We start from the raw sequence: 13,604 nt of genomic DNA, 5'->3' as shown, positions 1-13,604 counted from the left end.
AGTAACAAAGACCCTTATCTCCCGGTCTTTCATTTGTTGTGATTTGATTTTATGGACTGGTACAATGGCTCTTTGTTGGTTATTTTGGTGGTTGTGGAAGCTGGAGTTAGGGATGTGTGGGGTTTTTTGGTTATTGTGTAAGTTGGAGGCAGGGATCTGTGGAGTTTTCAAAATCCCAGGGTCATGGTTATAGCTGAGTCCTCTAACACCCTTTCTAGCCAACCTTACATTCTCTTCCTGAAACTTTGCTAAACTGTAAGCTATCAACAAGTTCTTATGACTAAACATACGCATTGGCAGCCTGATCTAGTCCCTCAACCCACTGAGAAAACAACTCAGTTTATAACCCTCAAACAACCTCTTGAGTCTATTGGACAACCATTCAAAACTAGTTTTATAATCTTCCACCGAACCAGTTTGCTTGAGTCTAGTAAGAGACTCCATTGGATCATCAAAGGAAGATGGTCCAAATCTCACCAATAATGCCTTGGCAAACCCTTCTCAGTCTTGGATGTTCCCAAATTCTTCTAAATCTTGGAACCAAATAAAGGCTGGCCCTTCTATGTGGAAAGAAGCCAACCTTAGCTTGTGTTGAGGCACTGTATTGTAGTATGTAAAATACTGATTAGTTTTGTACAACCAACCATTGGGGTCATCCCCATGAAAGTAAGGAAAATCTATCCTTACTTGTCTGGGTTGCAGCTCCTGCTCATGGTCACGGAATTGTATTGCTAATTCTCTAAGGTACTTCCATCCCTCTACTGCTCATTATTACGCTTCTATAATTCCACAGTAATTGTAGCTAACTGTTGCATGACCAAATCAGATTGCCTTTTCAAGGCTAACATTTCTGTTTCTAAATTTTTCAACTGTGAATCTGTGGATTTCTTCAAGGATATGAGGCCATCTTGAAGCTGGTTGAGGCGGGTTCCTTCTGCAATGGTTAAAGCTAAATAGAGTGATAGTACTTGGGATCACTCTCTGATACCAACTGTAACACTATAGTTCTCAATGTATAGGTTTTTATCTGTAAAATGATGGTCTATAATTGATATTTTGCTCACTTAGAGGGTGAGAACCTCCATTGATAGAATAGAAAAGAAAAAGAGAGAAAGAACGCAGGGAAGGAATAACAAACTTCTCATATGATTTTGTATAAAGTGTCCAGGGTGCGGACATTCCACCCAAATAGGTCTGGCACTGCAGACGTAACAAACTAAATTCCTTCTAGAAGATTATAACTAAAACGACATGCTTCAATACAGGAAACAACATGATAATAAAGGATAAACGGCGTCAGGGCCTTAACTCCCTACCTCAAATAGGCCTTATTTCTACTTAAAATAACCCAACAACTCTCAACAAGGCTCACGGCCTGGTCCATGACTCCCGTTCAAACGATGCACATAACTCACAGCCCCTAAGGCACTTCAAACACTCGAATCCCTTTTGAAAGTCTCAAATCCCTTTAGAAATTCCCGCATCCTTCGTGCTTCTCTCTGGGCGTGTGACAAAACTTCCTTACGGGTTAGAATGCCTTCAGTTCTTCGTACGTTTCCCATGATGCGTCTTCGGCATTTTGACCTTGCCATTGCACCAAGTATTCGGTCAAGGGTTGATTGTGGTGTTTCCGAATCCTGCGATGGAGGATCTTCTTGGGCTCAGGCTTAAGCTTCCCATCTGTACCCGTGGGTGGAATGGTAGGTAAGTAAACATGCCTTTGTCCCAAAATTATTTTCAACTGTGAGACATGAAATACCAGGTGTATTGTCGAGGTTGGAAGAAGTTAAAGCTTGTATGCCACAGATCCCACTTTCTGGATGATGGGAAAAGGTCCATAAAAACGTGAGGATAGCTTGAGGTTTCTGCGATGAGCTACACTCATCTGCCTGTAGAGCTGCAGGCGCAGGTAAATGATATCTCCTACTTCAAACTCTTGCTCTTTTCTTTCCAAGTCATAATATTTTTTTCATGCAATTCTTGGCCCTCAAAATATTTTGCTTGAGTAAGTTGTTTATGTGTTCCCTTGTCTGTAAAATTTCTTCAACTGTCTGCACTTTTGATAGACCTGGCATGTAATTGATTAGCTTCAGGTGTTCATACCCATACAGTGCTTGAAAAATGGGTGATTCGAATAGATGAATTTTATTGTACCAACCACTCGGCTAAGGGCACCCATTGGACCAATCCCAAGGTCTGTCCCTCGCATAACACCTGAGAAAATTCTTCACACACTTGTTCACAATCTCAATTTGCCCATCTGACTATGGATTTTATGCAGTGAAAAAATGGACATTACGTTACTCACTTCAAAAGAGAATTGGCCGAACAAGAATCCAAATTTTCGTAGCCAATTAAGTATCATGTTTTGAGATTAACATGTAGGGCTGTAGGCGCAGGTAAATGATATATCCTACTTCAAACTCTTGCTCTTTTCTTTTCAAGTCATAATATTTTTTTCATGCAATTCTTGGCCCTCAGAATATTTTGCTTGAGTAAGTTGTTTATGTGTTCCCTTGTCTGTAAAATTTCTTCAACTGTCTGCACTTTTGATAGACCTGGCATGTAATTGATTAACTTCAGGTGTTCATACCCATACAATACTTGAAAAATGGGTGATTCGAATAGATGAATTTTGGGTGGTATTGTACCAACCACTCGGCTAAGGGCACCCATTGGGACCAATCCCAAGGTCTGTCCCTCGCATAGCACCTGTGAAAATTCTCCACACACTTGTTCACAACATCAGTTTGTCCATCTGACTATGGATTTTATGCAGTGAAAAAAATGGACATTACATTACTCACTTCAAAAGAGAATTGGCCAAACAAGAATCCAAATTTTCGTGGCCAATTAATGATCATGTTTTGAGATTAACATGTTTTAATATCATTTTATAAAATAAAAATGCTAGAACACATGGCAGTTTTAATACACAAAAGGGCACACCTTATGAAATATCGAATTTACCCTCCTTTTACGACACAATCTCATGTATTTTCATACTATCCTGGGTGTGTTTTCGGACCATCCTCACCCACGAGCATCAAACCCTTCTCGGCCATGGTTGTTGTACTCACATTTGTTTTGTTTTTGCACTCACAAAAACACTACAAATCTTGGCCATGATTATTGCTCTCCATTTTTTTTCAAATTTTTTAAGTTGCAGAATGCCTAAAGTATACACATCTAAATAAAGATAAAATAGATAGTGAGATGAGATGAAATTGTTTTAAATGAAAGTTGAAAATTAAATAAAATATTATTATTGTTTTGAGATTAGAAAAAATTAAATTGTTATTATATTTTATGTAAAAATTTAAGAAAATTATAATGATAAGATAATACGAGATGAGATGAGATAAGATAAGATAAGATAAAACCATTATACTATCCAAACATAGCCTTACACAGTTTTAGTACATTGAGAAGATTTTATTTTTATTTGTTTTCGTGAACTGGCGGAGGATGAAAGAGCTGTGTACAGGAGAGGCAGAAATGTCTAAAAATTGTAAAGAAACTTCTATTTTACTTTATATTGTTTTATTTTATTTTTTCTTTATTTATCCGACTCACTCTAAAAATATTACCTTAGATAATTATTAATAGTATCATTTGAGATATGTTTTTAGCTTTTTTTATTTATTTATTTTTCTCTGAGTCCCCACCATATGCATTTACTTACGTACGTACTCGATTCTCCAAATTCTTCTTGGTTTTTCGTCATGTTTAATTACGTACTTTATTTTATTGGTTCAGTACTACTGCATGCAGTACTAGTTATCTATGCATATTTTTGAGGTGCCTGAAGACGTTAATTTTATACTTTTGAGATTTACTACGATATGAATTGTGGTTTTTATACATTTTAATTCTCCAAATACAAGTTTATAACACGAAAACTTCATTCAAATAAATATTTAAGACCCGCTATAAAAGATTATTATTATATATATACATATATATATATATATATATATATCTCATCGTTATCTAAAGAGCATCAAGGGTGTAGCATGAGACGGTCCTGATAAGGGTAAATTTTTCTTTTTCTTTTCATTCATTTTTTATTATTAGCATAGACTCCACTGATGCCATAACAACCATCACAGTAGAGAAATAAAGTGTCACTGCAGTAGAACCGTAGTATATTTTTTGTCTCAAGTTGTAACTACTTTTTATTCTTTTCTGATATTCTAGAATGTTGTACAAACCGTGTATAAAGGCACTACACTGATGCAATACAAAGTGGCAAGCATTCCAGTACACATGGATTTCTATTATGGTATCGAGAGCCCGTAGACTAACGTCTCTGATCCATGGCTACATCTTCCCCACCTTATCGGCCTCCTTCTCTAACATTGTCTCTACCAAACTCACCACAGAGAATTACCTTCTATGGAAGGTTCAAATTTCTGCTTATCTCAGGGGCCAAGATCTGTTTCAATATGTTGATGGATTCTTTTCTCCTCCCCCAAAACTATTGCTGATTCTTCCACTACCATACCCAAACCCAATTCAGCATTTCTTTCTTGGAAGCGTATGGATCAACTTGTTCTCAGTATTTTATTTTCTTCACTCTCAGACTCCATTCTTGGTCATATTCTTTCCTCCACTACTGCTCATGAGCTATGGGATCGTTTAGCATCTATGTTTGCTTCTCATTCTCAAGCCAAAGAGTTCCAAATCCGTTTTCAGCTTACCAATCTATCTCGGGGTGACCAACCAATGTCTGAATACTTTGGCAAAGTTCGTATGCTCGCCGATTCACTTGCTGCAACAGGAAATCCCCTACCCGAAAAAGAAATTGTTACATACTTACTTAATGGTCTTGGCCAAGCTTATGAACCCTTTATTACCTCTGTAACAACACGAGCAGAACCTCTTACTTCTGAGGAGTTATATCAACTCCTTCTCATACATGAGGCTCGAGCTACACATTATACTAGGAGTTTAGTCTCCTCTACTGAACCTACTGCTCACTTTAGTGCCTCAAATGGACGTGATCGTACTCAGTACCGCGGTGGACGTGGTCGCAATGGACGAGGAAGGTCAGGCTATCCTTCCCGTGGTGGTCGCAGCTTCTCACCAGGAGTGTCGAATTCTGCAGCATCCACTCAACGTCCAACCTGTCAGGTCTGTGGAAAAACAGGACATGTGGCGCTACAGTGCTTCCACCGCTTTGACCATAGCTATCAATTCGCAGCTCCCACGTCTTTCTCTGCAAACTTCACCACACCAAGCAACTTCACGGATTCCACCTGGTACCCCGATTCAGCAGCAACACACCATATCACACATGAGTTCAACAACCTGAACCTCTCTTCAGAACCATACTACGGTAGTGATCAAGTTCGTATCGGAGACGGATCGGGTCTTCCAATACAGAACACGGGTGCCTCTTCCTTATCTTCTACGTCTTCCTCATTCTTACTCAAAAATTTGCTTCATGTTCCTAGTATCACCAAAAATCTTGTCTCTGTCTCCAAATTCTGTAGTGATAATTCTTGTTACTTTGAATTTCATGCCTCTTTTTTTTGTGTGAAGGACATTGCGACACGGCAGATCCTCCTCACCGGACCACTCCATGATGGGCTCTATGTTTTTCCTCCCGTGAAGCCCTCTTCCACTTCTTCTCTTCCGTCTCCATCAGCTCATATAGGCGAGAAAACCTCCTTGCTTCAATGGCACCGCAGGCTAGGTCATCCTCAACCTTCTACGCTGTCTCGCCTCTTGCATTCTACCTGTTTGAAAATTTCTCCACATGAGTCTCCATTTCAGTGCACCGAGTGCCCACTTGCTAAAGCCCATCAACTTCCGTTTAGTTCAACAAAGGCCCATTCATCTAAGCCTCTTCAGTTAGTTTGTGCTGATGTATGGGGCCCCGCCCACTCGGTTTCTAGAGAAGGGTTTAAATACTATCTTTCTTTTGTAGACCAATTTACTCGGTACACTTGGTTTTATACTTTAAAAGCAAAATCTGATGTTCTGCATATTTTTTCAATGTTTCTTCCCTATGTTGAACGTCTCTTTAACACTAAACTCATCACCCTTCAAACCGATGGGGGTGGTGAATTCAAACCTCTTACGCCACTTTGTCAAAAAGTTGGAATTCATCATCGGTTTTCATGTCCACATACCCATCAACAAAATGGGCTTGTTGAAAGGAAACACCGACACATAGTTGACACTGGGCTTGCACTCTTGGCACAAGCATCTCTCCCATTCACGTTTTGGGCTGATGCGTTTGACACAGCTGTCTATCTCATAAACCGTTTGCCTACATCAACTCTCAAAAATAAATCCCCATTTTATCAAATTTATCATCATGATCCGGATTATAATTTTCTTAAGGTTTTTGGCTGTCAATGTTTCCCAAATCTGCGGCCTTATAACCAACACAAGCTAAATTATCGATCCTCCCAGTGTCTCTTTTTAGGCTATAGTTCCACACACAAAGGATACAAGTGCATGGATTTAAAAACTCATCGTGTCTACTACTCCCGTGATGTACAATTTCATGAGACCAACTTCCCTTACTCTGCTTCTTCATCTGGTCCAATTGTCACAAATCCGAGCCCAACTCATGTTCCGTTGCCACTTCTTAACCCACTTCCTTCCCTCCTCGGCCCAGGCCCAACATCATTACCCAATATCTCGTCTCAACAGCCTCCGTCTGCGTCTCCTTCTCCAATTTTCTCTTCGCGTGATCAAATCCCTAACTCGGAAGCACCTATTGCGAATCCCACTCCTACTCTGGTTCCACCCCGCTCGCCCATAATCACCCGTGCACAGACCAATTCATCCAGACCCCGTATTCGAATGGATGGCACAATCCCGTTTCCTTCTCGGACGTGCTTCACTACGACAGTCCCTCCACCCGAATCTCCCACCAGCTTTACCGAGGCTTCTAAATAGTTGGCATGGCATGTTGCTATGTCTCAGGAATACCAAGCGTTAATCCAAAATGAGACCTGGTCATTAGTTCCCCCTAACCCCTCCATTAATATCCTTGGTTGCAGGTGGGTTTACAAAACAAAGCTTCATGCCAATGGCTCTATCGAACGGAGAAAGGCGCTGCTTGTAGCCAAAGGCTACCACCAGCAACACGGTCTCGATTTTCATGAGACCTTTAATCCCGTGGTCAAAGCGCCTACCATCAGACTGATTTTGTCACTCGCAGTTGCTCAGGGATGGCCACTCAGACAACTTGACATTCAGAATGCGTTCCTTCATGGGACACTCACAGATGAGGTATATATGCATCAACCTCAAGGATTTATCAATCCTCAAGTTCCTGATTACATCTGTAAGCTGCGCAAGGCCATTTACGGCCTCAAACAGGCCCCGAGGGCCTGGTTTGCCCAATTGAGCTCATGGTTGTTAGATTATGGATTTGTTGCCTCTCAATCTGATGCTTCCTTATTTATACTGAATCATGGTGATTTGCACATCTACTTGTTAGTATATGTTGATGATTTCATTATCACTGCTTCTAAACCTGCGGCAATTGACACTTTTATTAGAGATTTAAGCTTGGCCTTTCCTGTAAAAGACCTTGGATCTCTCTCTTATTTTCTTGGGTTGGAAATTACTCAACTGAGTAATGGTTTGCTGCTGACCCAAAGAAAATACATCAGAGAACTTCTTACCCAAAGTCATATGCTACATGCCAAATCTGTCTCTTCACCTATGGCTGCATCTTTAAAACTCTCTCAACTTGATTCTCCGAGCTTTGATGATGTTACCATGTATAGAAGCATCGTTAGGGGTTTACAATATTTGTCTCTCTCAAGACCCGACATCTCTTATGCGGTAAATAAAGTGTGCCAGTTTATGCACACACCTAAATTACCTCACTGGGTTGCTGTGAAACGCATACTGCGTTATCTAAAAGCTACAATCAATCATGGTCTTTTCTTTTCTTCTCAATCCTCCTTTCAAGTGCATGCTTATTCCGATGCGGATTGGGCTGGATGCCCAGATGACAGAAGATCTACAGGAGGGTATTGTATTTACTTGGGTAAAAACTTGATCTCTTGGAGTTCCAAAAAGCAACGAACTGTGGCTAGGTCTAGTACTGAAGCAGAGTACAAATCTATAGCCTTTACAGCAGCCGAGATCATCTGGATTCAAACACTTCTCTCCGAACTTGGGGTGTCTCTTAGTCATGCTCCAACATTGTGGTGTGATAACATTGGAGCCACTTATTTGGCTGCCAACCCAGTTTTACATTCAAGAACGAAACATATGGAAATTGATTTTCACTTCGTCAGAGCCAAAGTTGCTGCCAAGTCCCTGAATATCTCCTTTGTTAGCTCTAAAGATCAGATAGCTGATATTTTCACCAAGCCATTAGTTGCGGACAGATTCTTCAATCTTAGATCGAGTCTCAAAGTTGTTGATACACCCTTGGACTCGAGGGGCGTATTAGCATAGACTCCACTGATGCCATAACAACCATCACAGTAGAGAAATAAAGTGTCACTGCAGTAAAACCGTAGTATATTTTTTGTCTCAAGTTGTAACTACTTTTTATTCTTTTCTGATATTCTAGAATGTTGTACAAACCGTGTATAAAGGCACTACACTGATGCAATACAAAGTGGCAAGCATTCCAGTACACATGGATTTCTATTATTTATATCCTTAAAGTATTTTTTTTTTTTAAAAATTCACAATATTATTAAAAGAAATTTTCTTCATCACGAAGTTAAAAAAAAAATGACCTCATTGTCAGTGACTGAGAGTAGCATTTTTCTTTTCTAAAAGATTTGCACATTGCGAACTTGTACGAATTATTATTTTTTTAAAATTAGCTCATTTTCCTTAATTTAAATCTCAATTAGCAGGTAGACCTAGAAATTATAGTGTTGGTTATTAGTCATTAAGATATGAGTAATTATGATGCTTAAGTTCCAAATCTCTGTGACAGGATGCATGCACCATCCTGTAGTAGTACTTGTGTCGTGTTTTCTTTCTTTTCCAAATCTCTTCCTCGACTATCAAACATTTCATAAGTAATCGAACTCTACTTTAGTTGGAAGCAAAACAATGGCCAATCATATGGAGAAGAAATCGCATAGGATCATGAACCACTCAACTTCGAGATCTATCTGCAATTCCGTACGTGATTACACATAAGCTTGGATTTTATCTCTCAACCAAATAATATCTTATTATAATTAAGGGTTTTGCTACTCATCATCATTTTCATACACTACATATTATAATTTTTTCTAACTTTTTTTTAAATTTTTTTAGTTTTATTCTTTCTAAACTAATGAGTTCTTCTATTTATTATCTATACATTATATATTTGGTAAGAGAAAAAAATTAAAAATTATGTATAGTGTGTAGTGTATAGAGATGATGAGTAACAATTTTCTATAATTATTATTTACCTTAAATTGTATCATTTTAATCATTCCAAATTTTATTTAAAAAGTTATATTCATCATTATAACTTTAATTATTATCTTTTTAGCATTTCTTAATGCAGTATAAAATGATTGGATAAATAAAATATAATAAATAATTTTTCAATCATTTAGCCATCGTTTGAATAGTAAGATGAAATGAGATTGTCTTAAATAAAAGTTAAAAGTTGAATAAAATATATTAGAATATTAGTTTTTAACATTATTTTTATTTTGAGATTTGAAAAAATTGAATTGAAATTTAAAAAAGTTGAATTATTTATTATATTTTATGTGTAAATTTAAGAAAATTGAAATGATGAGATGAGATAAGTTGAGATGATTTTTCAATCTAAACGGAGCAACATGTAACATCACGAAATGTCGACATCTCGTGAATAATAAATAAATAAATAAGTAGCATCAGTCTCTTAAAGAATTTTAAAAATAAAATAAATAAAATCAATTCAAATAAAATACGTCGTTTGTATTAAGTACTGAATTGACAAAATTCAAAACAAAAGCAGCATTTAGCAGACTGCAGAAAACAGGAAGGGAAAGCATGCAGTTGGTCCTCAAAGAATAAACAAAAGTGATTAACAGTTAAAAGCTTGACGAAAAAACAAGAATCACTCGGTGCGTTTCTGGGGAATCAAAAGAAAGAAAAACGAAACCCGATGCGTAGCCGCTGATCTCGATCGGAACAATGGCAGATTATTAAAGTCTTAACACATAGGAAGATCAGACGGTGGCGGTGGTAATTTCTGGTTCGGTTGCGGTCCATCTAACACAATCCACGCCATCCTCAGCCCCCAACTTGTGTGAACGTCTAGATGACAATGCATGAACCACACCCCTGTTCATGACACAAGTCAATAACAATTATATAATATAATTTAATTTGTTTTGGAAATTTAAAAACTTGAATATATATATATATATATATATATATATATATATATATATATTGTAGTACCTGGGTTGTCTGCTAGGAAGCGAATAGCCAGCCAACCACCGGCAGGAACACCCGCGGTGTTCCTCTCAACAGGGTCCACCAGATTGAAGCTCGCAGGGTCCTTGTTCGGATCATAGTTCCCGAAACCTTGTCCGACAACAAAGAAATTAAAACCATGTAGATGGAGAGGGTGGCTCTCGGCGCCAAGAATGCTCGTGTCTTGCAGTACCAGCTCCACACTCGTGTTGAACTGTAGCACCACCGCACGCGTGCCGTTGCTCACGTTAGTGTTATTGGGTGGTGTTCCCGTATAGTTGAATGGCACCGGTGGTTTCGCCGGAAAATCAGTGGTGTAAACCCCATTGGACTGTCCGAAAAAGTAGGCTTGGAGCATGGCCACCGACGGGAGCACGAAAGACACGTTGTTAACCGAAGCCGAGAATTTTGTGACGTTGCTGGGTCCTTGACAGGTTGTATTTTTTGGACACGGGTTGGTCCCAAGTCCGACAGTGAAGAAAAATTTCCTGCCCACAGTTTGTGGAACGTTGGCAGGGAACTGGGCATTGGCCAAGCTACGGAATTTTCTGGCCAAATCTGCTACGACGTTTGTGGCATTGATGGCAGGGAGAGTTGCGTTAAGAAGAGTAACATTTTTTATGGAAGAGGATGAGCGGCGTGAAGGGTGCTCGTATTGGAGAAATCCGGCAACGGTGGAGTTGTCAAATGTGCCCTGGCCAGTGAAGTAGGGCCTGGCGGCCATGAGGAATGTGGCATTCGGGTAGCTAGGCTTGGTTTTCAGGAGAACGTTTGTGGTTTGGCCTGGGGTGATGAGGAGGTTGTCAGTTTCGAAAGGCTTAACGTACACAGCGTCGGCGTCGACGACGATGAGAGTGTGGTTGGCGATACTGAAGAAGAGCTCGTCGTTGAGTGCAGCGTTGATCAAGCGGAGTAGATATGTCTTCCCCGGCTTTACCTTTAGCTTGTATGTATCTGCAAAAGCCCCAAAAGATCATTTTCCGACGTTTGACATTAACTCTTGAACGTACGTACTGAATGTTTTTTGGTACCTTTAGAAGAGCAGTTGTACAATGGCCCCGGAAGACCATTAATGGTGTATGCATCTGAGACATTGGGACCTGCTCCTGTCTGGAGAGCCTGTTTAATCACAGCCTCTGGATCTACGTTAAACCACTCTCCTGAAAAATCCAAAAAGCCATGCAAAAACGAGAATCTTTCAGATCATAACCAGAAATATTCTCCAGAAGATAATACCACATTGTTATATATATACAGCTAGGGATCGAGTTACCAAATAGGATGGGAATTTCCCTGTATGGTTTGTCAAAGGGATAAGATTCATTGCGCTTCGGGAGGATGATGATGGGTCCATAAAGAGTGGCTCTTAGCCATGAGATGTGAGCATGCCATAAGAGAGTTCCTCTTTGTCCAGTAATGGTGAAATTGTATGTGTAGGTCTGTCCAGTTTGTATAGGACACTGCGTGACATAGGCTGGTCCGTCTGCCCACGCGCTTCTAAGCTGCCTAACTCCATGCCTGAAGTTCTCTCATAAAAACAAAAAACGCATATAATTTTACAAACAAGACATTTATTAGTTAGCATATATACAATAGTCACGCACTAATTATTATTTGTAAGTTGGATATTATATGTTCATAAACACTAAAATAAAACGTAATTAATTAAGTTAAATACATACCAATGAATGGTAACATTGTTTGTAACATGATTAACCACCTTAACAATCACTCGATCTCCTTCCCTCGCCACCACCCGCGGCCCCGGAAACTGCCCATTGACACTGATAATGCTCCTTGTATGACACAACCTCGTCACGTTGTGGTACTTGATCTTTAATATTTTGCATGCATTAAGGCAACTGAAGTTAGAAAATGTATACCGGAAAAGCTGTTTCAATTTACAAACAGTTTATATATGCAAAAAGAAGGTCCGGGGTTGCAAATTAGTAATGTACGTTGAATGTGTAGTGCCTCGTTATCCCTTCTGCAAATTCTGGCAATGCTGACAGTACAAAGAGACCAAAGATCAGCAGAACCGCCGTTGAAGCAAATGGAGGAACATCGGGGGAAGTTGTACAGATCATTCCTTTTTGTCTGTGTGTTCTGATCTTCAGGTGTTGTCTGTAAGGTCGGAATTCTTTGGGTACAAAGAGTAGGATACCCCGTGAGGTTTATTATATGCAGAGAATTAGGTGGGTGAAAGAAAACAGGAGGGGTTTTCACGGGCCGGGTTTCGTACTTTGTCATGGTCATGACATGGTATGCCCCGCGTAATTAGCTGTTGGTCAAGTTGAATTGTAGAGTGTTGATAAAGTAAGACTTTTCCTGTGCCATCTTAATTGAATTTGATTACCTCCGAGAACTTCTTCTTATTGCTTGAACTCAATTACCAAAACCAAACTGAGACAAATATTATAAAATAATTGTATTAATTGTCGTAATTATATGCAGTTAACTAGTGATCAATCAATCACTACCGGCGTTCTAGATGTCTAATTAAATATTTAATATCGCCCTCCTACACGTACACCTAGATTATCAATATATCTATCTCTACAAAAAAAATTATTTATTTATGACCAATTATTTCTTATAAAAATGATTATTTTCTATTAAAATAAATATATTTTTATCATAAATAATCATTCTCGTCGTAAATAATTCATTACAAATGCTTATTTTTCTTTTGCAGATGTTTATCCGTACACAAAATATTTATTTCATTTTTGTTTCTGCTTTCAATTATCAATGTTGTCTCCATAGGGTTAGTAAATATGATGTCTAAACTCTGAAGGGTAAAAAAAAGGGTGCTCTTTTCGACACCAAAATAGGAAAATCTAGAGGTACAACAAGACATATATGCAGATTGATTCTTCCAAGAGACAAAACCCACGTACACTTTTTGTTGCTCACAGATTATATATTCATCGTAAGTTTGTTATGGCAAGATAAAGGGGGGAAATGGTTAGTGCTTGTTATTTGTCTCATCGCACTCTTAATTATTTTGAATCTTTGATCAGCTAGATGAGGTTTTGATACCACCATGCATGCATGGAGTACTTCTCCCATGCGCGTGCGTGCACACACACATGTATGTATATATGTATCCCCAATAATATTGGTAGGGAAACTGCATGCATTAGAATGGAAATGCATGTAGCTTATAGAAGGAGATGGGTAGTTGAATTGCC

At 38.9% G+C, this 13,604-nt stretch overlaps 1 protein-coding gene across 1 annotated transcript; it reads right to left on the bottom strand.

Annotated features, from left to right (window-relative positions):
- Positions 1 to 9,885: 9,885 nt before the first annotated feature.
- Positions 9,886 to 12,657, bottom strand: LOC121266580 (laccase-17-like). Its single transcript, XM_041170450.1, has 6 exons — positions 12,369 to 12,657; positions 12,093 to 12,244; positions 11,684 to 11,928; positions 11,442 to 11,570; positions 10,396 to 11,364; positions 9,886 to 10,275 (listed from the first exon to the last, which is right to left on the bottom strand). The coding sequence occupies exons 1-6, from the start codon at positions 12,495 to 12,497 to the stop codon at positions 10,145 to 10,147; spliced, it is 1,755 nt and encodes a 584-aa protein (XP_041026384.1). The 5' UTR covers positions 12,498 to 12,657; the 3' UTR covers positions 9,886 to 10,144.
- Between the last annotated feature and the right edge of the window lie 947 nt (positions 12,658 to 13,604).

The sequence above is a fragment of the Juglans microcarpa x Juglans regia genome, chromosome 5D, assembly GCF_004785595.1.
Source record: "Juglans microcarpa x Juglans regia isolate MS1-56 chromosome 5D, Jm3101_v1.0, whole genome shotgun sequence".
NCBI lineage: Eukaryota > Viridiplantae > Streptophyta > Magnoliopsida > Fagales > Juglandaceae > Juglans > Juglans microcarpa x Juglans regia.
The sequence above is the reverse complement of the archived record's forward strand: the minus strand, read 5'-3'. Positions and strand labels throughout refer to the sequence as shown.

Coding starts and splice junctions, on each gene's coding strand:
- LOC121266580 (XM_041170450.1), bottom strand. CDS start 12,497: ATGATCTGTACAACTTCCCCCGATGTTCCTCCATTTGCTTCAACGGCG. Junction 12,245..12,368: donor CGAGGCACTACACATTCAAC/GTACATTACTAA, acceptor AAAATATTAAAG/ATCAAGTACCACAACGTGAC. Junction 11,571..11,683: donor GGAAATTCCCATCCTATTTG/GTAACTCGATCC, acceptor TGGATTTTTCAG/GAGAGTGGTTTAACGTAGAT.